This window comes from Haliotis asinina, chromosome 9 (assembly GCF_037392515.1).
Source record: "Haliotis asinina isolate JCU_RB_2024 chromosome 9, JCU_Hal_asi_v2, whole genome shotgun sequence".
NCBI lineage: Eukaryota > Metazoa > Mollusca > Gastropoda > Lepetellida > Haliotidae > Haliotis > Haliotis asinina.
In genome coordinates, this window is record NC_090288.1 from 42,834,237 (window position 1) to 42,859,292 (window position 25,056).

Below are 25,056 nucleotides of genomic sequence, written 5' to 3' on the forward strand. Positions count from 1 at the left end.
CATTTACGGCAAGTCAGGGGGGCCTACATTTGAGGGGGCGATATATGTTTGACATTTTCACAGCATTTCGCCACATCTTTGTCGTGTTTGACGCAGCCTTCAGTCAAGATCAGATAATTTGCTCCCTCTTGCATGAATCTGAGTCATTGAGGAACACAAACTGGAACCTTTTTTGCGGGCTGCAACTTTCACTTGTCTCAATAGACTTGTTTGAGTAGCAGTATGTAGGGGGCTGAGGAGGAGAGTAAATCATTGTTATCACTGTTGTTTAAAGCAGCTATTTGGGCTTGATTTTGGGCTAAACTGTTCCCCAAACACTGACTCATCTGCTGACAACTTAACTTGAGCAAATTATTCTTCAAATCTGAGATAATTTCCTTATCGAAATTAAGAACTATTGCAAGAAAAACCATTATGGCGGAGTGGAGCCTCCAGTGAATAGAGACTGGACCAGAAGAGGTTCGGGTCAGCAAACACAGCACACAGGCTGAAGAATGATGGGGGAAGCCAGATCTGTGTGATTGGGTTGTCAAATTGGCCGCAACGTGAACAGACATTTAGCACAGATAAAACCTGTGGAAAATACGATCAACAGTTATTTTTTGAAAGTGCCATGACTCAGTGCTTCTGCTCGGCAGAAAGTTTCTGAATATTTCAAATGGCCAATAAGTTTTACTAGTCAGTGGAGATTTCCTGCTTCATAGCTTTTTGACTTTCCAACATCCCAACGTTTTCCCAAACTACAGCAAGAGCAAATTCAATTATCCTATTCAAAAGGCTGATTATGACCTCGACTCACGGGACTTGGACCAAATTTGATGTAGAGGATGGAGAAAACTGCTATTCTGGGTCTCTGAGCGGCAATTGTGCCCATCTCGTTCTGTCTCAATACTTCCACTTGTGTACTTCGCAGGCCAATATCACAACCCTGTCTCGATGACTAAGGCAATCACTTCAATCCCTAATTTTCCAACCATTGCACGTAATCTTCATCAGCCAAATCAAGACTTTGTAATTCTAAAAATTTTAATTTCTCTTACAATTCGGCAACCCTATTTCTTTAGTGCTCGATCCTGAAACTTTGCTAATTTCTGGCTAGAAAATGGGATTTTGGTGAAAAAACACCGTCTGACATTATTGCATTTCTGTAGGCCATTGAACACTTCCAAGAGCATATTACACAGTTTTTATATTTTCTCGTTTGTTTCTTGTCTTTAGGGAGTTAGGAAATGACGGTATACATATTGAAGCTGCCTCTCTTGAGTGTTCAATCAAAAACCAACAACAGAACCACTATAATAGGGGAGTCACAACCTCCCCATTCTCAGACTTCTAACTACCACATACTCCACGTCTAAAATCAAACAACTTAGGCATAATTTGTATCTGTGGGTTTTTACTGAAACCTTTTGAAACCAAGCAGACTAAGTACTCAAGACAAACAATGAGATGTCAAGCTCAGACACAACATTATAACAATGAAACATCAAAAGTAATGGAAAGGTGAGCAAGTGATTGTTCTTTTGAATAAAGTTGAAGTCATGTCATGGCAGTCACACTGTTGGGTTGTCTGACAAGCGTCTTCAGTAAGGTCAGCTCTTACCTGTCAGGTAAACCAGTGGTTAATAAATATCATGAGTACCTGCCCACACTGTTTGTGTTTCTGACCAGCCAGTTCACACATTGTAACAGTCTTGTCATAAATAAGGTAACCTAGTGGATGATAGTATGAGCAATAATATACAATGCTGGGTTGAACAATCAGCTACGACCCAGTTACCTTATTTACTGCACAGATATCTCTTTCAACCATTATCAAGCCCTGGGAATTTTCTGGCATGCAGGTTTTAATTTGGAAACTGGATACATTTGATGCAAAGAAATTTTACAAATCATTATGGCCTGAGGAATGACAGCAGCAAAATTGTACCTTTAAATGCAAACAGAATAATGGCACTATCAGCTCAAGCACCCAGGCTGGAGCCCAAGAGGGGTATATAGGCTCTCATCTTACTTCACACATGAATGTCGCTTTCTGATTGGCTAAACGCTATTCTATTTTATTTTCAATGTACTTCGCTGGGAATTCCGAACTCTTCTGGTGCTTCATGGTAGTACTTCTTTGCCTCGAATGACATTGAATCATGCATGAAGCAAGGAAGTTACCAATGTTTTGCGATTGAAAATAGACAAAAGGGAGATAACTCTAAATTTGTTTACTTTGAGTTGTCTGCAAAATGGCGATTCGCCTCGCATTCAACAGAAGTGTTTCAAACAGTTCAAAATTAAAATTCAGATGTTTGGTAAGATCAATACGTTGTTCACTGGTCGTGAGGGGACCATGGGCTTATGTACCTTTGAGGTTTGTTTATGTTCATAAACACACTTCAAGGGTACATGAGCCAATGGTCCCCTCGTGACCAGTGAACAACTTATAATATCACATCAGAGAAATATTTATGGCCAATGAAAAGAACTACAATTGTGGTGCCATGAAAGATAATTACCATTTCTTGCATGCCAAAGCTTCCATACACACCACAATACATAGATGGCCTTGTACTACATATGGGCCTGGGATGAGACATTCACCTTAATTCACTTTCAGATTCTACTTCTTCTTTCGCTGTGTCAGCTCAACTCCCTGGGGTGAACCTGTATGCAGCATGTAGGTTCAAGTCACATATGAAACTGCTAGGAGATGTGCCATCAAATTCATAACCCAACTGGCATCAGTCCTCAGTGTCATAAAACCATTATTTACAGTGAACATTTTCCGATATATCGGCTACTGTTAGCAAGAAGTCAAATCCCTCGACTCTTGTGCAAACAATCTCCGAAGATGCTGTAGTGGGCACTGGGCTGTCTTGGACTCTGTATTGATCAGATCACATAGGTGGTCAACATCTTGCCATACAACACTAGCATCATGTTTCCTCTTTATCATTTGCACAAATGGACATGTATTGTGTTGTGCTACATTAACCTTTGCACAGCTAATATAACTTATGAAGCTGTCACTTCCAATACACCATCCAAATGTTTTCTCATTGCTGTCAATTTTTCTTCCCACATTTTCACTTTTCTTAAACTATTGCAATTCTTTTAATTTAATTGTAAAACAGCAATCACTGATACCTTTTCAACAGTTCCTCAAAATAAATACTTTCTTTGATTATTTGAATTTTGAGAGATGTGTGTTTGTATATAGTGGAATATAATGAAAAGGACAAATTTCTGTATCTATATTTTTGTTTCACTTAAAATCATTTGTGATTATAATGAATTGTCCTAATCAACAAGTTGCACAACACGTCTCATCCAAGGACTATGTAACACATGTATTATTATCCTGTGCAAATTGTAGTGTAGTATATGCATCACCATGTGTTCTAAATAGTAATCACAAACCTTTTCCCTTACAGCTATTTTTAAGAGGTAATGTCAAGATGACACTGTAAGTTATTTAACAACATGTTTAATTTGCCAGTGGATGGTTAAAACAAAATTGATTACATGACAATTTTTAAAATCCAATTTTGAAGAAAAATGAGGGAAGGATTATTCAAAAACTCATTACAGTAATTATTCAAATTGATTACAAAACAAGTGATTTTTGCAGGATGAGAACCTTCAAATCATCAAGTGTTTTACAATCTGAGAACAATTTTAATTTGCAAACAAAGTCTGTGAGAACAAGTGTTGTTCCTGCAATTATTATGCAATCTTTCAATAATTGTTAATCACCTGTCAAGTAGTATAACTGTTTAATCACAGAAACTGACAACATCCTTGAAGAAAAGGAGTCCCTTGACAGCATTTATTATTACAATTGAATAACATTTTTAAAAAGAAGACAAAACTTGTAATCCTGAGCTCAATTAAAACAAAGAATCACCATGCTGAGAACAAATCACATTCAGAGGTTTTTCTGGAATTACTTTTACAGCATTCATGAATCAACATTTTGCTTCAGCTGCGTCATAATTTGATCATCTGATATTCGAAGAGGTCAAAGTCATCTCACAATCATCCAGTTCTGCCACTGATGACTATGAAGAATGTCGGGCAGTTTGTTTCACAGAGGGTAGGATGTTTTCCAAGATAAGAAAGACTTACATCAGAAAGTTAATACTGGCTAACCCAACAGACAATTCCCAACCCTCACCTCCCTGACCCCACCAGCAGTGGAGGTGAAACAGACATCAAGTCTCATCTCAATTACCTCCCTTGATACCTGAGTAATGGCAGTTTAAGTAGCAGACGTAACCTTCCTGCCCTTTTTTGATCAGCACAATGTTTGTGGGGACTTTCCTCCACATGATTCAGGAATGGAGAGCCCTTCAATCTACTAGGAGCTGAATCTGTCTGCCAAGTCAATTGCTGTTGAGATATGCATATTTCTCATTTGTTATGACAAGCAGGGTGTCTGACTCAGCCAAATGTTGCACACTACCTCCTCCTCTGATGTTGAAGAGTAAACTCTTCTGTCTGATTGATGTTTTGTATCTTCTCACTCGTTCTGACCCCACACCCTACACAATCACCTTCAATTAACAGAAACAGGAAAACATGGTTCTCTGCTGACACTTGTTGGGCTTTCATGCAATATGCAAATGAGAGACTCTCCTGCACTTTCCAAATGTCATATCTCCCAAGTCAGACCATCAATGCACCATGCAAATGAGGTGCGAGCCTGCATACATTGAATGCCATATCTCTTAATGCAAACTGTGTCTTCCCAAGATATTATCTCAGTGTAGGTTTACATTTAATAATCAGCTTCGGCACTTGCTGTGGCAGAAAGTGACTAATCTGTTTTCTTTCAAACAAATTTACATTTTCAGATGCACAAACTCATGAGCGTGCTCCATCCCCTGAGATGAGGAAATCAGAAAAATGCGTTATCTGATACAGAAGAAGCTAAGAACATTCACAAACTTCGCTACTTCTTATATCACAAGTCTCGTAAACTAACAAAGTGGGTGTGATTTAATTGCATGTAAAGCTGGCCTCTATCTATGAAAATGCCACAATCAATAAGCAGGCTTTGTTTTCTGAGTCAAATGTTTTTCATAAGCGCAGATCATTTCCTGAACGAAAGGAATCCGTATTTTGACCTCAATCGAGGATGATGGGAATACTGTTGAGGATGCCATATATGTACCCAAAGCCTTGCACATCACAAGTCTAGTAGGCAGCTTTTTGGAAGTATTGCAACACATCACGTGTACAATGTCTGACATACGAGCTGTTTAATATTTTTCAAGGGTTTTCAGCTATGATGAATGACACTATTAGATTAATGCAGACTTAGACAGCCATCTTGAATTGTGTATTCAAGCAAGCTTGCGACTGCCTGACTGCTGCAGGATACGCAACAGTAATATTTTGCTCAATTTAAAACAAAATGGAGGAAAAAAACCCCAGATAACCTATAATTAAAATTCGTCCCTAACTGATTTTGATCTTTCACAAGAGGTGACTAAGCATCAGCAGATTTGATCAATGAGAAGATGTCCGCAAGTGGTTGACAGCTGACCAACAAGTAACTCACAGTTAATTTAATGCTTCCCTGATTACATTTTTTGGCTCGTTTTTTAGCAGCCTAATGACCACTGTAATCCTTAATAAAGACGTTTGGCCAGTGCCATCATTACGCTGAAGTCTGATTGGCTAGTCATGTGAATGGTACCACTGTTCCACTGTAGCTGGCCTCTGTAACGGGGTACAGTTACGATGACAATTAATCAATGCCATTTCTTGGATGGATTCTAATCTTGACTGAATTTTATCTCACAGTGCTGATGAGTAGCTGTCTGAATGGTTCAGCTCAAAACCTTGAACTAATGGAGGAGCTTGTGGCACCAGTTTCTGTCACACTTGCATGAGCTTGCTTCAAATATGCAAAAATCAATCTTCCTAAGAAATATTCAAATTGTAAGGTTTCTTCTTTTGTTTGAAGCTGATTCTGCTTCTGCATCAAAATTTCATCTCTGTGCATTATTCAAAGACTTTTAAATTTCAATTTTGCATATTATTATCATATGGCCGATATTTGTTTCAGTTGTAGACCCCTTATGCTTTCTTGAACTTGGTGCTATCTGCGTCGGGTGTATGTATGCTAGAGTACACTCTGGACTTACGAGTTGTGGAGGCTGCAGTCGAAGAACGTGAAGTCTGTTGACACAAAGTCCTGCTGGTTCATTCTCACAGACAAACGCATCACTATGTGATCTGGAATGGAAGAAATATTACATCAATAATATTATAAACTTCATGCTGTCCGTCAATGTGGCAGACTACATATGGCATAATTATCTTTCTTGTCCAAGTTGTCATAATGGCAGCCCTCCAGTCGAGGGGAAAATGACATGTTGTTCGAGTAATGTGATTTTAACAAGTTAATCAGATAAAACAACAGAAATTTCACTTTTGGTGACACTAAATCAAGCTGCAAGTCTTGTTGCACATTTTGACCAGTTGTTAAAACGAAAAAGCCAAAATTAGGGTCGACATTGCAAGGAGATAACAGACAAAGTTTTTCTACATGACTGAGGGATTATGGGAGGGTGGCAGTTCGTTGTCAATTACGACAAGATTTATTACTCTCGCTTCAATTGCCCCGATAAATATTTCATTTTTGCAGACATCAAAACGAATGCAACATGGAGTGGGTTGATTTGGTGGTTTATAGGGATTTTTACAACTCTCTGATGGAGGTCGCCATTGTTAAAAATTCATGTGATAAACATGGCTGCTGTCATGTGACTGGCAGATTAATAGGGAGCATGAGGAAAGGGTCCGATGGCATGTCAAATTTCAAACCCTGATCAGAGTCTGCGTCTGTTGGTTGGATGTTTGATGGTATTTAGTTTTCAACTGGAGCAGACAGGACAATACACTGCCCAACAAGTGATGAGAGAATATTAGACTGACACCTTATGCTACGGCATCTCACAATTATATCAGCTTCGAAAGGCTGTCCTATAGGCCAGTCAGAATAAACCTGTGATTGACCGACCTGTGTACACATGTTCTTTTAGGGGCCATAAATGTCAATAACACAAATGGAAATTGGGAAAGGATCGGTTTTCCTGCAATTCTCACGTTTCTACAAACGTTCCTGTCCAGAGTCACATGACTCATGTCATTTCCTTCAAATCATCAGCAAAGGAATTTACATTTATTTGAAGAAAGGCGTTTCCATCATGAGGGCCAGGTTGAGTGACGATCAGCTCGCAGACAGGGGGAAGGAACAAATTAAACTTGTTCTATTTTACGATCAGCCATGTCATTCCTACTTTTAGCTCATCTATTCAATCTGAGGCTATGCATCCTGCAGGGTGCACGATGCCAACATTGTTGCTATTCACGAACAGGGATTCTCTGCTGCCAACAAATCGGATGGCCAAATCACCCAAGTCTCTGCTAGCAACCTGTTCAAACCAGGAACAAAGGAAGTCCAGCACTTGGATTAAGCAACTGGTCTGCAGAGACCATGACCAGCAGACAGCAACATTTTAAAGACAGATGCCAATATCGAACACAAGCAGACGTGAACATTTGCAAGTAGGAAATGTGACAAAAGAGGGACAGCCATTGTCGTTTGTCTGGTTTTATGCCCAGTCTCTCGGGGAATAAGCCTGAATTGATGACCTGCTCTGCACAATGGCACATGCAAAGTCATTTTCGTTCAAGTTTTGGCCAATGTGATCAGAAACCACTGTATGGTGTATTGAGGCACTCATTGATACCAATTTTGCAATTAAATATTCAGAATATTCTCTTTCAGCTGAATGAGAATAATTTGATCCAAAATTTATTATTAAAAACTGAATTCAGGACTAATGTAAAACAATAACTGTGACGTAATGACTGAAGTCCCTGATGCTGGAATCTACTCCACGGAGGTCCTCTAGTGACAGCATATTTGTGCTCAAAGACAGAGGATTGTCACAGGTTGTTCAATGCAGTGATCAGGAGTGTCCAGCGAGCTTGATGGCGTCGAGTGACAGGAGACCGATGGATGGCAAATTGAGCAAGTGTCCGGCTAAGATGTTTGATGGGCCATCACCATATGTCCAAATTGACTGGTGATCTCCCTGGACAGTAACTAGCACTATGGGTAATGTCGCATATAATTCAGGTTGGCTAAATGTCCTCCCAGTAATTGTTAAATAGCCTTGTCATGAGTGGGATTTCAGTTTGACAGTTGAAAATACCCAAAACCTAATTTACATATTGGCTGATTACAAATATGATATGCAAAAATTCTGCATCCAAATTAGCATTTAACATCCTTTAATGAATGAATATTCCATTAAAATTTCAAGGAAAGATTTGCTAATTAGTTTTGTCCAGTATGATGCTCCTCCCAAATGAAGATGCATGGCAAAGGTGCAGACTGAGTTATAGGAACTAAACATCAAGGAGGCCATCATCATAGGCAAGGTGATGAATGAATAATTATTTCGCTGATTAAAAAGAGAATTTGAAAATTCTCCAGAGATTCTCCATTTTGTAAAGATTTCATCCCTCCTTTGTCAGATCTTATCCTGGGATTTCCTTAAACCACTTATTTCAAAAGATTCAAACATCATCCATTTACAAAAATCTGCATCTGCAAAGATGTTAGATTGAACGTCATTAGTTTCTTTATACACTGAAATTAGATTTAGGGTAAAGTCTGACCAGCTAGTTGTCAGTCAAGAGCTGAGGGTGGGATCAATTCTTCGGAAAAACTTTCGAAAACATTAAAATAATAAAAAAGGAGAAAAACGATGACTGAGTCATGTGCATGTGCTATTAATGCCTGGAGAAGTTAATCATTTGGAAAAGATATGTGTCAGAAAGAGCATGGTCGTCACTTTTCAAACACGAACATAACGACCTGATTCTCCAGAACTAAAAGTGGTCAGACGCATTTGCCAATAAGGCAATTACTGCAGATTCATTTAGAGATCGAGTTCTACATTGACAGGAATTGAGGATATGCGATCGTAAAACAGTAGACTCTAAGAGAACATCACAGGACCATCAAGGAACGTGGCAAGAAATAACGAGACCATCTCTGTCTGTGGTACGACAAAATTCTAATATAGATGTAATGTGTTTGCCTAAGCCAATAGATAGCTCAATTATCGCCCTCGGCACGGAAATGAGGGAGGTTATGGGAGAGGACAAGCGATTACACTAAATATCTACTTGGCCAGACAACAAATTGCAATATGAAGCGCACCATAAGCTTGCCCATGTCGCACGTCAATAGCCCATATTGATTCCAACGACAGTTACTTTAAGCTGGAGTCGGTCTTTGTAATACCCTACGTTGTCGTAGAGCAGACTGATGCAGGTATTGACATCTAGCGGATGTCGAATCGAAGTGATTACTGTTGCAAATTGGCATTAATCAGTAGGAGTGTGATATCGACACGCATACCTGTTCACAAACACATGTATGTTTGTTTGCAATAAACATACCCTAGTGAAACACAGGGACAATAACGATCCATAATTTGCATTACTATCGCGGAATATCACCATAATTCCCTCCCCTGCAGTGTCCATTATTTAAACAGAAACACATTTCCTTATCCTAAGCCATGCGTGTTTATGTAGAAATAACAGCCTTGGTGAAAGCTGCATGATCAATTGCTGAGGATAATGTATTGTGTAATAATTACACATAGTGCCACATTATTGGTGTGAAACAGTCTTACAACGTCATTCACTGCAGCCTAAAACAGGCCTCATTATCACATTCTGTGCCATTAACTGTGCATAGTTTACTGAACCATGCATATGGTGTGATGATACTCGGCTCATATAGTCTAGCGCCAGCATGTCATGGTACAGCCAGGTATGACATCCTGATCACAAAAGTGTATTAGATGTACAAAATTGCTGAATCAGGCATTGTTTAGCCCACAGCCAAGGCTGCCATCTTGGTCCTATCTGCCCACAACCCTCAAACTGTATTTATGACCCATCTCCAAGGCTGCCATCTTGGTCCTATCTGATAACAACCCTCAAACTGTACTTATGACCCATCTCCATGGCTGCCATCTTGGTCCTATCTGCCCACAACCCTCAAACTGTACTTATGACCCATCTCCAAGGCTGCCTTCTTGGTCCTATCTGCCCACAACCCTCAAACTGTATTTATGACCCATCTCCAAGGCTGCCTTCTTGGTCGTATCTACCCACAACCCTCAAACTGTACTTATGACCCATCTCCATGGCTGCCATCTTGGTCCTATCTGCCCACAACCCTCAAACTGTACTTATGACCCATCTCCATGGCTGCCATCTTGGTCCTATCTGCCCACAACCTTCAAACTGTACTTATGACCCATCTCCAAGGCTGCCTTCTTGGTCCTATCTGCCCACAACCCTCAAACTGTATTTATGACCCATCTCCAAGGCTGCCTTCTTGGTCGTATCTACCCACAACCCTCAAACTGAACTTCTGACCAGCTCACCATGAGATTCATGTTTGACCCATGAGACTTCTGACTCATGTTTCACCGTGAGATTTCTGACCTTGTCTCACCCATGAGACATCTGACCATCTCACCCATGAGACTTCTGTCCCATCTCACCCACAAGACTTCTGACCCATATTTCACCCACAACACTTCTGACCCTTGTCTCACTCATGAGACATCTGACCATCTCATCCATGAGACTTCTGACCCATATTTCACCCGTCCCCCAAACTACTGGGACCATTGGTAGCATAAGCTAAAGAAACCCGATGACATTTCTTCTTTCCCCACATGAGAATGATGTGGCTGACAATGGCTGTTGCTGCTACTGAGGATCTTTTAAAGTATTTGTAGCATGGATTTTATAAGGAAACTTTTGGTCCAACAATAATCGTCAGCAATCTCGTAAACATCTACATTCACTTCCTCTGTGATTCTTGACCTGTTACTGAGATCATAAAGATGTATATATGATGAAAATGTGTAAGAAAATTAGGGGTCATCACTATCAATTTGACCATTATGGTACTTTGACATATCAGAATCCATATTTATGCAGGTCGCCCAGACAACCAAGAGACTGCAGCCTATGATTTTAAGCAGCCCAAATATGTAGCTGTCAGTCCACATAACCAGTCTCAGTCTCGAGCTTGTCCAAACCGTCAGGAGTCTGCCCCTCAATCTACTCCTAGGGGATGTTTCACCTCTTAGAATGACAGAGCAAGCTCTGTGGCTTTTACCATATTTCTGTCACGCGTCATGTTATACAATATGTATAAGCACTGTGCGGTTTTCCATCTGTTCACTGCAACGCCACGATGGAACCGATGCATGATTGTCTGACTTCCTACGTAACACTTTCTCTGGTCCATCAGATCACCTGATGTATAATCAAGTCCATGGTATTGATTATTTGTCCAAGATGGCCATTGCATTGTGATGTTTATATCATCTTCCTCATGTTCGACATCCCAATAGATCACGGAGGTTCCTAGCTGACTTTGGAGAAACACCGGGACCTGGCTTGGGGAGCAGTAAACGTGTTTAGTCTGTATAGCTTAGTAAATCTATACATCACTGATGAGGCCAACAGGGTATTGCTGTACCTAATCTGATCACGAAGGCAGCAGGCATTTACCCTAAAAGCAGACACAATTTATCATTTCAAAAACCCCATTCAATACTAGTCTACATCATTACCTTAGAAATCACAGTCTTTGCATTCCTTTGTGATAAGACGAAAACACATAACTGAACCAAAATACCATATTCTTGGATGAAGTTACAAAGCTGCAGGCACTATTTATCAGTTGCCAGTAATCCCTGGGTTCTTTCACAGGATCCATCGTCTCGATGTCCCCCTTGTGATCACATTCAGATAATTAGTTCTCTTTGCCAAATTGTCATAAATTCTCAGAATGACAGCCACAACATCACAGAATAGTTTACAGCGCTGAAGAAAAAAAACAGAAACTAAATGTCTGATAACATAGAGAGCTGGGATCTTTCTAAGTCTGGCGTCTACAAATCTAACACTGAACAACAAGCTGAAATCAATAAAACCATCTCAAATTCATCACAGGAATTGTTTCTCCAAAGTTCTTGCCTAAGAGGCTATGAACCACTAAAATAAACATCTGCCAGTAACAGCTCCTGTGTTCAAAAGTCGACTGGAAGTTGAAAAAAATTAGTCATAAGTTATGCATGTCTAAAATTAGTCATAAGTTATGCATATATATCCATGAAAAATAAACTTTTGAAGAATTAAGGAGCTAAGATCTTATGAAATATTCATATCCTGACACAACAAGTAAATTGCCTTATTTTCTATAAGCTTTTGCAAATCTAAGACATAAAGTATCCTCTAAATTGGAAATTATGTAAACAATGTGACAGAATGAAATAAAAGCTCATTTCAAAGTCACAATGAGTCTTGTTATTGCTATCAGTGAATTCTGCTATGGCTTTCTCCCTTGTTTTCCATACATATTAACTTGTAATGCTAACTCCCTGCGGTCCTTCATGCAGTTTCTGATGTAGAAGGATATCATCCACTTATGCCTCCTAAGTCTCAATAACAAAAAAGATGATCTACAAATAAGAATACGCTGTTGGAATAAAAATGTATCTTTGGCCAGGAGATGAATTCATCAATATTACAAGCATTTCAAAAAATAAGCTTAGGGAAATTAGCCATGAGAACAAATATTACTCCTACAAATTGTGCATTAGAATTTTTCAATGGAGTTTTTGAATGGCACATCGTCCTTATGGTGGTCATAAGAGGGACGTTCAACATAGATAAGAATATCTGACCAGGTACATGTTTATCCTCAGGTTAACAGCTCTACCTTTTATGCATTAATTAGTTTATTTATCTATCAAATGTAATAGTTTAACATTCACCGAACCTGGGTTCCACTCAAGTACCAACATCTTCCGTTTAGTTGATACAAATACACAATGATCTCTGTCTATGTTATCTACCAGACCCAATCCCCATGAATCAGTTAAGGATCATCTCCCTTGAGTCTCCTTCCTTCTTTAACATCAACTTCTCACTTCACTGTTATTATTTCTGCGGAACTATCAACTTTCAACTTGTCAGTCTCATTACGGCTTTTGACAGAGGGAAGCAGGTGAGACTCTCTTGTAGCTGGCACTAAGGGGTTATGAGATGACTGTGAGGTGTTAGGAGGCACTCTCATTGCATCCTGTTCCTTGGCCATTCCAGACAGGAATATCTTTATGCAGTGTCCCTCTTCCATGACGATTACACAGTAACCTGTGCAGTAATATGCAGTGAAGAGGTGCACTATGACCTGAGTAGGGATACAGTTGCACAGACATGCCAACAAAGGCACGCACTTAAGCTACCACTTACTTAGCTTTCAACTATAAGAGCAGTCTGTCCTTGTGTTAACATTAGTAGCACAGGTGGAAGGAGGTTGATATACGGCAACCAATATCTAAGCATAGGTGCAGTGTGGTCTTGTAATGGCACCAGTGGTTGTATAGATAAAGATTCTAATCCCCCACCAACCACAAAACATTCAAACTGACAGAGCAAAGGTCATTTTGAGAATGTTTGTGAGGACCATATGTAGGACTTCTTAAAGAAATCTAAATACATATCTACCAGCTTACTATCACTGCTATCATTTCTGATGAACAACCAATCACCATGCAGTATACACCCCGTGCTGAGAGTCATTAGGATATTTAATAAATCTGAAAGGCCAAACTATTTTTTTAAGTGATAAAAGTAAATAAATCATGTATGAGCTATCAAGCTCAGCATGGCATACTGGTGGGGAGTATCCCCAAGCAATAGATCACAGTACAGCACCAGCACAGCCTAAATGGGGCTTGATACCATCCTTCATCCATTTCTATCTTATCTTCTTGAGTACTTGATTGTAGAGTGTTTCTATGGCAATGCAATGCAGCTCCATGAGAGACAAGATGTTATTTGGGTGAGGTAACATGATCAAGCTCTCTCTGAAGCACACATTTTATTGGTCTTGGACATGCCATGGAATCAGTCCGAGTCATTACCAACTGACCCCAGTCATCAGGACACCATAGTAATGCCACAGCTTGGATCTCCGGTACCAACAGAGATGTCTTAAACAATGCTTGGATACTTTGCTGGCATATACATTGCTGTGGACCAGCATGGCCACATTTCCTCTTACTGATGCTTTTTGGGTTAGTGATAATCTCTGTCGTAAGGAAAGAACAAATCAAACAGGAAGAAACATGTTTGCATGTTTGTGATTTTCAGAATACCTTACACATCTGCTTACCTTGTCCTGTAGGAACCATGGGGAGCTGGTTAGGTAGAGGTGTCTGACATGTCACTCCAGTGTTCTTCCCAGAGTTCATTGTCTTGTTGGCGATGGTGATAATCGGAACAAAACGAATGTCATGGCTGAAGGCACACTCATACTGACCAGGAAAGTCGGGGAGGTTTTCTATGTGCAACTGCAGCTGTAAAGAAAACAATGGAGTGAGTGAGTGAGTGAGTGAGTGAGTGAGTGAGTGAGTGAGTGAGTGAGTGAGTGCTGATAAAGGACTGAGGAGAATGTGCACAAGATAATGTAAACTTCAGACAATAGGCTTTCGGTCACAAAACTATTTCACTCTTCTAGCCCAAGATATACTTCCTGCACAACATGAACAGAATCAATAATTCTCTCAGAACTATTTTCATAAAATAAACTAAATCTTCATTTGACTCCTAGCCCCTGCAAAGTATACATATTTTCAACACAACTTTGTAAGGTGCAGATGTTTGAAGTAATTATCTGCGCATACAAATGACAAGAATTGAAAGCCATTATACAGGCTAATTTTTGATTGTCCATATCAAATGGATAAAATGTCACTTGTATGGACTCAAGCAACTATAATCACATGCCAAACAGTGAGTTATTTTCCATATAATCTGTATACAATGAAATATTAATCTGAAATCTCAAAACAAAAGACTTAATTGCCAAATTGTCTCCACTTATTCATAAAATGCCCCTGGGCACGTATTACAGTTAATAGCAATTATTTCTCTTTATGTCAATTGTCAAATCAAAGTCTGAATTATTTTTAGAGATAAATTCCTGATTTTCATTGTTTGCAAAAGCTGTCCAACATGTCATTATTGAATGAAAGAGGTTTTCATCTGATACAATACATCATCATGTCTCTAGTCTTTCAATGAGTAATACAATAGCCAATAGTTGTTGGACCTGAGTGACTGTATTCTAGTGCAATACGGGGACACAATTCTTGTACCTGTGGCAGAAGGCCGGCACTGAGACGAGGAACACATACAACTACATCTCACAAGTCCCCAGAAACACAACTGAGGCAATAAATCTCTCATGATCTCTCAAGTACACTAGTTGCACACATTCAGTAAGTTCATCCAGATAGGGATTTATCAAATGATCATTTTGTTTTTTTATACTGAGAGAATTTGAATGATTCCTGAACTAAAATTCATCTGTAATTGTTTTGGAATTGTTCAGACAACGTATGACAGGAACATCAAAAGAAAAAAGCACACATTTTTTTTGTGTTGTTTCAGAAAAAAATGCAAATATCTATATTCAATTTCCCTTTTTATAATTACATCTCACACTTGCCACAAAAACAGAAAATCAACTAACACAAAAAGGGCTCATATGTAAAGCCTTTTTTCAGCTATGTATATGAAGGCAAACAAAGATAATGACTTGGGCAAGTGTACTGTCTAGAAACTAGTTTTATGTAGTATACTCATGTGAATGGTGTATTAACACAATGGAGGCAGTCAGATTGCTCCCGATAGATTTGTTCAGGGTTTTATTCCCTACTGAAAACTGAGTGTGAAGGTAATTCTCAGCATTGGTTGCCATGATTGGTCCCACCCTGATACTTAGTGTTGATATACCGAGAAAGGTGTCAGGAACTGGAATGGTGAGGGGGTGACATACCTTTATTTAAGTTATACTGGATTGATCTGAAGAGGGAGGGAGGGGAGCCCAATGCAGATTGTAGATATTCAATACTCAGTATCAGAATTGTAATGACAAACCCAAAAATATGATCAAGTCAAATCTGGGATTTGAACCAGTGGATCAGTAGTGAAGGGATACAACTCTGCATAAAAGTGGAATTAAGTTAAAAGGCACATGATATGGATGACAACTTCCTCTTTAACATTTCTGGGCTGTTCATTGCCCCTTTGTCAGGTGAATTCACGATGTGAAATGCACTAATGAAGAAGTTGTCATTGATATTATTTGCCTTTTACTTAAATACCAACTTCTAAATGCCTCCCAAGAATGTCAGGAATATAAGCTGCTGGACTCCTGTCAAACCAGTGATCAAGATGAACCAGTCAAACATTAGGATGTGTGAGTACATACACACTTGTACACATACACGTATACACATGCTTTATATGTGTCAACATCTGTGTGAGCAAGAACATATATGCATAAGCTTACACATATGCTTTGAGTATGCATTTGGATGCAGATTAGACATATCAAAAACATGCATAATTTGTTATGTTGGGGGCACTATTCAAGTCTAGAGACTCACTGTGTGTGTCTTGGACGAGTGGTCTTTCTGTATTTTGTCTGGAACAACACGGGTGATGTTGGTGCATTGTTGTCCGCTGTAAGGCAACCATCGCATCGTCATCTCATAGGCCTTGCACTCATCCTGGCGGCTGCACCTGTAACGGAAAACACACAATTGTACAACACCATCAACACTTTGACATCAGCACAACCAGCACCACTGTGACATCATCGTTACCTGTGACATGATGAACACTGAGACGGTATCAACAACTTGACTATTACAACATCATCAACGACACTATAACATCAGTATCAAAGACATTATTTTGAAACAATCATTAACATCATAATGACACCACTAACATCATTATGACATCACCATCAACATTGTGTCACCATCAACAACATTGTGACCAATACAACTGTGACACCATCAACAACATTGTGACATCAACAACACTATGACACCATCAACAACATTGTGACACAAATAAAACCATGACACCATCATCAACAGCATTGTGACATCAACAACATTGTGACACCATCATCAACAACACTGTGAGATCAACAACTTCACTTCAAGATCATCATCATCACATCATCATTAAAATACGTCCCGACTGTGGATCTCACGTTAAGTAAACTTTTTCATCAAAGTCATTCTATTGTTGCCATCAAAATCATCTGCACAACTGCATCTCCAAAATGATCCACCGATGCCAATATCAAAATTGCCATGATTTTCTCTACTTACACTCCTTACCAAAAAATTACTGACTTTCAACACAGTGGCAAATAGAGTGGAAACATCAACATCATCAGACACCTCATCATCATCAACACCATCAAAGCCGAAATATTTACACACCCACTCAACCATTGCTGTCATCCTCCAAGGTTATATATGAACCATTTATCCAATGTTGCAGTAATGTTCTGATTTGGGAGAAAGTACTGTGCTCAATGACTTCTTTATCTATCCCATGACGCATGACAAGAACCTTGGATGTATACTGACGATAAATGGCCATTAATGTATGGATTATTCTATCAACAGTCTCCGTTTACAAGGTAAACATCACAAATAATTGTCTCTGATGTGACTTTGTGCTGGGTACCAAGCCTTTATTTGTTTTCCTTAATCACCGTAATGTGTTCTTCTAACATATTTTCTGATTGAATGGATTTCTGATTTGTTGAATATTTATTCCCGTAACTCTCTTTTTATGCACTGAAAAGGTTTACCTGACTGGCACCTAAATTGATGGCTTCAGATCAATTTAGAACATAATTCATCATGGGAAACCATACTCATATCATTTTTACATTAAGACTTTTGTAATATCAAAGACAGAAACGACTATGAATTTCAATAAAACTAGCCAACATTCTACTGAGTAATGTACATATAATACAAAATGGAACCTTTCATGATCTCAAAGACCAGAAGAACCATTAATGGGGAGTGAGTGAGTGAGTTTAGTTTTACGCCGCACTCAGCAATATTCCAGCTATATGGCGGCGGTCTGTAAATAATCGAGTCTGGACCAGACAATCCAGTGATCAGCAACATGAGCATCGATCTGCGCAATTGGGAACCAATGACATGTGCCAAACAAGTCAGCGAGCCTAACCACCCGATCCCGTTAGTCGTCTCTTATGACAAGCTGAGGCGCCTTTTATGGCAAGCATGGGTTACTGAAGGCCTATTCTACCCCGGGACCTTCACTGGGCCATTAATGGGGAGTGACATGATAGAATATGGTGCAAACTCTCTTCTTCTACAAAAATGAATGAAAACAGACATATATCCATCCTGTTGGTCCAACGCCTACATTGGTAAAAATGTCTTCCTCCAGTGGTTGAGGGTTTGCCCTGATTAGCAGGAACCTGCCTGGGTGAAGCAGTTCATCTGAACATGTCCATTGATTGCTTCCCAGGTGCTTCATTAAGCCCGTAACATCATATTTGCAGACTTTCTATCAGAAAATAAAGACAGATAAAATGGAATGAGTGCAGGATTTAATCAGCCTTTTTATTCGATTGGTGCAGTCAGCTAGGTGGAAATCACTGCATGGCAATCGATAGAACTGTACGCTAAGTGGATAATTGTCCCTAAGAAATAGTTAAGATTTTTTTTATTGAAGGAAAGATTTCGTATGACAAAGTCCGGTCTGTATGTTTTAAGTGCACGACAGGGGCACATCCTAGTACTGCTGAAAAAATGGAACGATCGTCTGAAGGAATTCCTTTATGATAGAATGGAAAATCCATCACTAAGTCTGACACTCACACTGGAATAATAGATTAGATCATGTATAAATATGATGAGCTTCTTTCATTTCTGTATGAACGATTTTGATGAAGTATAATAATTATTCGATCACATGTGATTAAAAATAACTGAGTGTCTTTCTGATTCGACTTTGATGTACTGCTTCCATTTTTTGTCCACATACATATGTCTGAGATTTGAGGATTGACAAAAAAGTGAATTTGATGGAAGAATTCATTTGAGAGGCAAATCATTATTGATTGACAGAGGTTTTAATTTCAAGTCATATTTATGGTAAGTCATCCCTATGATTCCATCTGTCATGCCTCATTTCACCATCCAAACTAGTGAGGAAAATAATGATATGTCAAAGCGCAGAAAGAACATAAAATTCTGAATCAATAAAGAAAATCGATCCGAAAAAGTAGTCAGAGCAATATGAAGTTTTCTGTTCGTGTTATGTACGTAAACCAGATTTATGCCCATAGATTTGACACATTAAACCATCATGCTTCATCCTCCATCAAAATATCAGTGATTTGTTGCTGACCTTGGAAGAGGTTAAAATTTCTATCATCTATCCTTCTTCTATGGGGGGAAAACAGTGTGTGATTAGTGGCTTCTTCAACAAAAGGTTAAGTTGGCCACCGACTGCAGTCTCCGTCAATTCACCATTGCTTAGTGACTATGATGCTTGGACTTGGTTGGAGTGTCCTACGCAATTATCCCTTGTTGGTAATGTAGAACACATTTGCCACTGAGGGATAAGGATGATGAGGACTCTCTCTCTCTCTCTTTCTCTCTCTCTCGCTCACTTGCACACATGCACGCACACCAAGATCATGTATCGTCAATGCAGTTGATAAACAAACGTTACTTGTGAAGATCTCTTACAATCAATAAGGATACAAGGTAAAAACACCTCTCTGCTGTGTTTTACCCATAATGCTCCTCTAAAAGTCCACAATGTTCAACAGATCCTGTTCACCAGTTAGATTTAATGGTCTTTTGCCTTCAAATACTTCATCGCAACCCTGTCATAAATTCTACATTGATGTCAAAATGTTTCACCATTGTCAAAAAATGTAGATTTACTTCGGACCCATGCAACAGTTATGCTTTCTAATCAATGAAGAACCATTAGTGATTTCTTTTTTCAGACTGGCACCCGCCATGTTGGGAGGGCTGCCAGGAGATAGTTTCAGACATCAATACACCTCAAGCTGTACAGACTTCATGAATTAACGATGGACCTCTCAAGAAATCACCCCTCTTCACAAACACACCTGCACCTTGGGATTTCAACAATAGCACACTTACTTCCTCAGTGAAAAATCACAGCACTGAAAATGTCAACAGTCACTTTTTTGGTATACTGAAATGGTTTGTTGATGTAAAATTGATGAGGAAATCTTCAGGGAAGGAGGCAAGTTGTCAGGAAAGCACTGACAGTGCATACGTACATATACAACATGCTGCTCACATGACCAGCCATGGAGGACATTGCAAGGTGTTGCTGCTTTCTATTGCAACAAATAACAGACTGGCTTAGACAGGTGCTTGTTTTAATCATCCAAATGTGTGTCCTTAGTGAAATATCAAACTGAGGTGAAACATCTCCACATTTGTTGTCCATTTTGAATTATTTATGCCACTACATACAGCAATTATTCATATAAACTACATCCACCATTAATGTCAAAAGTTAGTTTCATCTTACCAGCGTTAACGAAAGAACACAGCTGCTTCACCATCTGAACAGCACTTACACAAAAACTGTAAGATACAAACCACTCAAACTTTACACAATATTTCTACTGTAAACTGCTTTCATTTCCATTGTTCCCTGGACATTAAAACCTGCTCCAGAAGAAGACATTGATGAGATGCCTACGTCAGGGTTATAATCACATGATATATGACAGAGTACATGCTCTAGGTTTAAATGTGTCAGGACAAACAATAATTGCAGCCAATCAGGCTGCTGCAGTTACAAGGGAAAGCTCTTTCTACCAACAAGAACCCCGTGGAATGAATATGGTCATTATATTTGACAAAGGCAGATCAGAGATGATGATCCTTGTCCTTCCACCTGCACCAAAGTGAGGCAAATGACTCCCATCAGACACATACACAAGTAGAATTTACTTATCATACAACAGTGTACAGCCAACCAGAAATGCTTTACGCAACAAACTAACCATTGAAGCACTACAGCTAAAATGCACTTACTCGTCCAGTTGGGAATAACAACTTTGGCTCACTCAATTCCATTAAGGATGATTTCCTTAAAGAGTTTATTCCCATTTTGTTTTTTCCCTAGTTGTTTTAATCAATAAATATCCTTCTTGTATAATTTTATTTGTTTTATTCGGTGAATAATCCTTTCATACAAGAGAAAAGATTATTGCGGCTATGGCGTTGTGTAAAAGAGAATCATTTTAGATCCCATTTCCATAGGAAACTACTCCACTATTATCTTAAGTGGTGTCTTCAAATGCAGCTTTGAACTGTCCCAGCTTTGATGAAACTCAAGCTGATTAAACAAAATGTCATCCTGGAAAATGAGTACATTGGACCAAAAACTGGGATTCTACTCTCAAAAGGAATACATTATACTACGCTTAGTTTTTATAAATGATTGTGTGAATTCTGCTGATGTACTTCAAGTGAACCATCTGAAGTCTCTACTTCCGTTTCATCCTGTAAACAAATACCAAGTCAGGTAGAATTTAATTTCACCAAAGGAAGAGAAAATAAGAATGACAGAGAAAATATAAACCACATCAATGAATTCAGCAGGTCTTTTCATATCAGTCTTAGTAATACTTTCAATGAAGTGGGTTGTATCCCTCTTGACAGCTTCGCTAGACGCAAGGTGACGAAACCACACAAAAACATTATAATCACGCTACTGACCAATTATATTGCTCACAGCTTCAATTAAAACATCAAAAAGATGTCTACCAGCACCAAAACGTAACCCTTTTTCATAATCTGGTCATCTGACAGACGTATGATCAATCATGATTGATTGGCAATCATGGAACAAGTGAGGCTCGGAAATTGACTGTGATTGGTGCTTCGTAACCACAATTCTTTACGTGTGAAGTTCCTAGGAATAATCATGTGTGTTTTCATAGCATATGGTAACAGTCCCACATACACTCTAAAGAAACACTTGAGAGAGTTTCTGGATTTGGGAAAGTGTCAAAATGTCGAATGGTAATTTCCAAACGCCAAACTTTTCACTTGGCCAATGTTATCGTAAGGCTGACTCTAAGTTTATCTGGCACCATCACAAATGTGGTAGCTACTCAAGCTGAAATGACTGCAGGGGCATGCACAATTAAATGTAATTTCTGACATAAAAAGGAAAATCTTTTTGACATGGGCCCATCTAAAATTATGTGTGCCTGACATTTCCATTTAAAAATGGTCTTTCATGAATTTCTCATAATAAGAATTGGTTATGTTGATATCCAACTCAGGTCAAGAATTTGAATAATGTAATGAAAACTAAACACTGTGACTTTATATCATCAATCAAAAGTTATTTGTCATAACATTTGAAAGTAAGAAACTGATTGTGTTCTACATTTGAAAAATCTATCGCAGCTTCCATTGATGCCATCACCTAAGTTCTGTAATTGCAAAGAAATATTGTTTCTACATGCTGCAATAACATTGGCAAAAACATAAATTGATATATAATATTATTTTTGTCTCATAAAACATTTAAAATTGTAAATTGGTGCAATGTTGTCTTACATTTGCCAAATACAAATGATCATTTTCCCAAGTTAAGCCAGTTTTATTGATATTAGAAACATTAATTAACCAATGAAATGGAACTACAAGATGTAGGAACGAGGAAATGTGTTTCTAGAAGCGACAAGCTAGGTGTTGCCTTTCTTCTCTGCAGCTGGTCACAATCTCTTTAAGTTGGACATTTGACACTTCAGCCTGCTCATCTCACATGACATTTCAGTATTTACGACATTTACAGACATTGGTGAGGGTTCCTTAACACAAGCTGCATGGCATGGATTTGTGGTAATAGCTACAACAATCAATGACAGTGAAGAAACGTTTTACACCACAGTCACAAATATTACACCTACATCATGGAGACCTGTTACTAATCAAGTCCGAACCAGACACACTGGCCAAACACATCCACATGATCATAGTAACAATTCAATCCATATTCTCTCTCCTATTCACTACTGCTGTCAACACACAAGCCTCAAACATGACCAGCAAACAGTGAGTATCTGGAAATACTACAAAATGGTTTCTGGCACACATTTAATGTACATGAACAGGAAAATCTGTTAAAAAAGTGATACAAACAGCACCTACAGTGTTGAAATGAGGTGGAACAGAAAGTGTGACGTTTCTCAAATAACAGAACTGAACTTAATATGTTTTGATTCAAGACAATATTGAAGTCCATGGTACAGAGAAATCATGGCATAGATCAAAGCTGTAATTGATGGATGCCTCCTGATGAAATACCGGAACTTGGAGTCACATTTGGCACAAAAGATGCAGATGAGTGATGGATGAGTTTGGGCAAATGACGTGATGTTCTCGTTCAGATGACTTCGAGATGGGTCTCTGAATATTTTTTATTCCTTGAATGGGGTCTACACACGGCTTATTATCCATTTTATTACCATGCATTTACTCGATGTGTCATATGCAAAACTTTCTCGAAGTAAATATGAGTCAGAATGAAAATCCAAAATTACTGCAGTCGACAAAGTAGACCTGTTGAACGGGCCAGTAGGTGACGGGATGGGCCATATTGTACCTCATGAAATGTGGATTCATGAGGGATACATGAAATATAGATTCCTCCACATCACTTCTCAATTGGTGCCGAATTTCAAACATGTAAGGGGCCCTGCAAGAGCGTTTGCCAGGAATCGTTTAAGTCTTTATAGACAGTGGGGCAGAGGTGCAGGGAAAATTGATCAAAATTCATGAATCATGTTCAATGATTGATGCCAAAATCAAGAAAAATGACATAAACAATCATAATTACATCAGTGGTGAATTATTTGCAATAAGCCAAGAGATTTATGATATACGGCCAATGTAGCCAGTGTGGACCCTCCAACTGTGAAATGGATTAATTAACAAGCATTCATCTTGCCCAGTGGCCATCGGGAGTCATTGCCAGTGTTTGCATATTTCGTAATCAAAGATAGTTCATCTATGATTACCAGTGATGCTCGAGTAAAAAAACACAAACTAGGAACACGTAAATCATCAAAGAAGGAAACGATTGTAACAAGTATGGCAAGCGGTCATTTGACCAGGCTGCCATTGACAACAAACCCTGCTAATGCACCATTCTTGTTACAAGAAACACAACCCTATCAACAGATGTGCCAATAATCTAGTTAGGGCGTTAGGAAAAGATCATTTCATCCCTAATCATGAAAATTAGACAAATATTGTCAATGCACCCTTCTCATTGGTGTGGAGAAAGAAAGAAAACACTTTCTTTGAATCATACCATTCATCATGTCCTCAGCGCCACTTAAACATTTCTCTTCCTAACTCCAGCCCCTAAGACATTTCCATAAGGGACTTTTACCTGAATTAATCATTCTAGAAACTGACAACAACTTCACTTATCCAGCAAAGTAGAATACAAAACTTTGACAAATATGAGGATTATCATGTTAATTCAAACACTGCAAAAAATGCTTTAAGACTGAAATTACATTTTGAAAGTTGAATTCCATGTTTTTCACTGGATTTAATTTTACAGTGTCACTCAAGCTAACAAATCCTAAAATCTTAGCGACTTTCTTTTCTGTAAACTTTTTCAAAGGCTTACAATTACTTTTTTTACTTTCTAAGATGATTGAATCTACTAAGAAGACCTAAAAAGATAAAATAAAGGTTTCCATTTTGGAATCTATTTCTCCAACAGTAGTTTTTAGGTACCACATCATCCGTCACTCCACCCGAGTATTTTAGCTGAGTCAGCATATTTATGCATTTATTTATTCTTTTAGAACATTCCCGTAAAAGGTACAAACTCGAAATGATAAACCCTGAAATTATCTTAAAATGTACCCTTGCACACCATTCATCTCATTTGCAAATTCTTCTATTCAAATGTAAAAGGAATTTCCCATTTCACAAGTGTTTTTCTATCAAGTTGCACTGAATTACTTGGCACTTCCAGAAA

At 38.7% G+C, this 25,056-nt stretch overlaps 1 protein-coding gene across 3 annotated transcripts in view; it reads right to left on the reverse strand.

Moving 5' to 3' along the window:
* Positions 1–25,056, reverse strand: part of LOC137296806 (plexin-A2-like) — a 191,219-nt gene that overhangs the window by 39,508 nt on the left and 126,655 nt on the right. For all 3 annotated transcript variants that reach the window (XM_067828668.1, XM_067828665.1, XM_067828666.1), the window contains exons 6-8: positions 16,581–16,716; positions 14,300–14,483; positions 6,147–6,237 (exon numbers count right to left, since the gene is read on the reverse strand). In XM_067828668.1, coding sequence (XP_067684769.1) covers positions 6,147–6,237; positions 14,300–14,483; positions 16,581–16,716 — 411 coding nt within the window. The remainder of the gene's footprint in view (positions 1–6,146; positions 6,238–14,299; positions 14,484–16,580; positions 16,717–25,056) is intronic.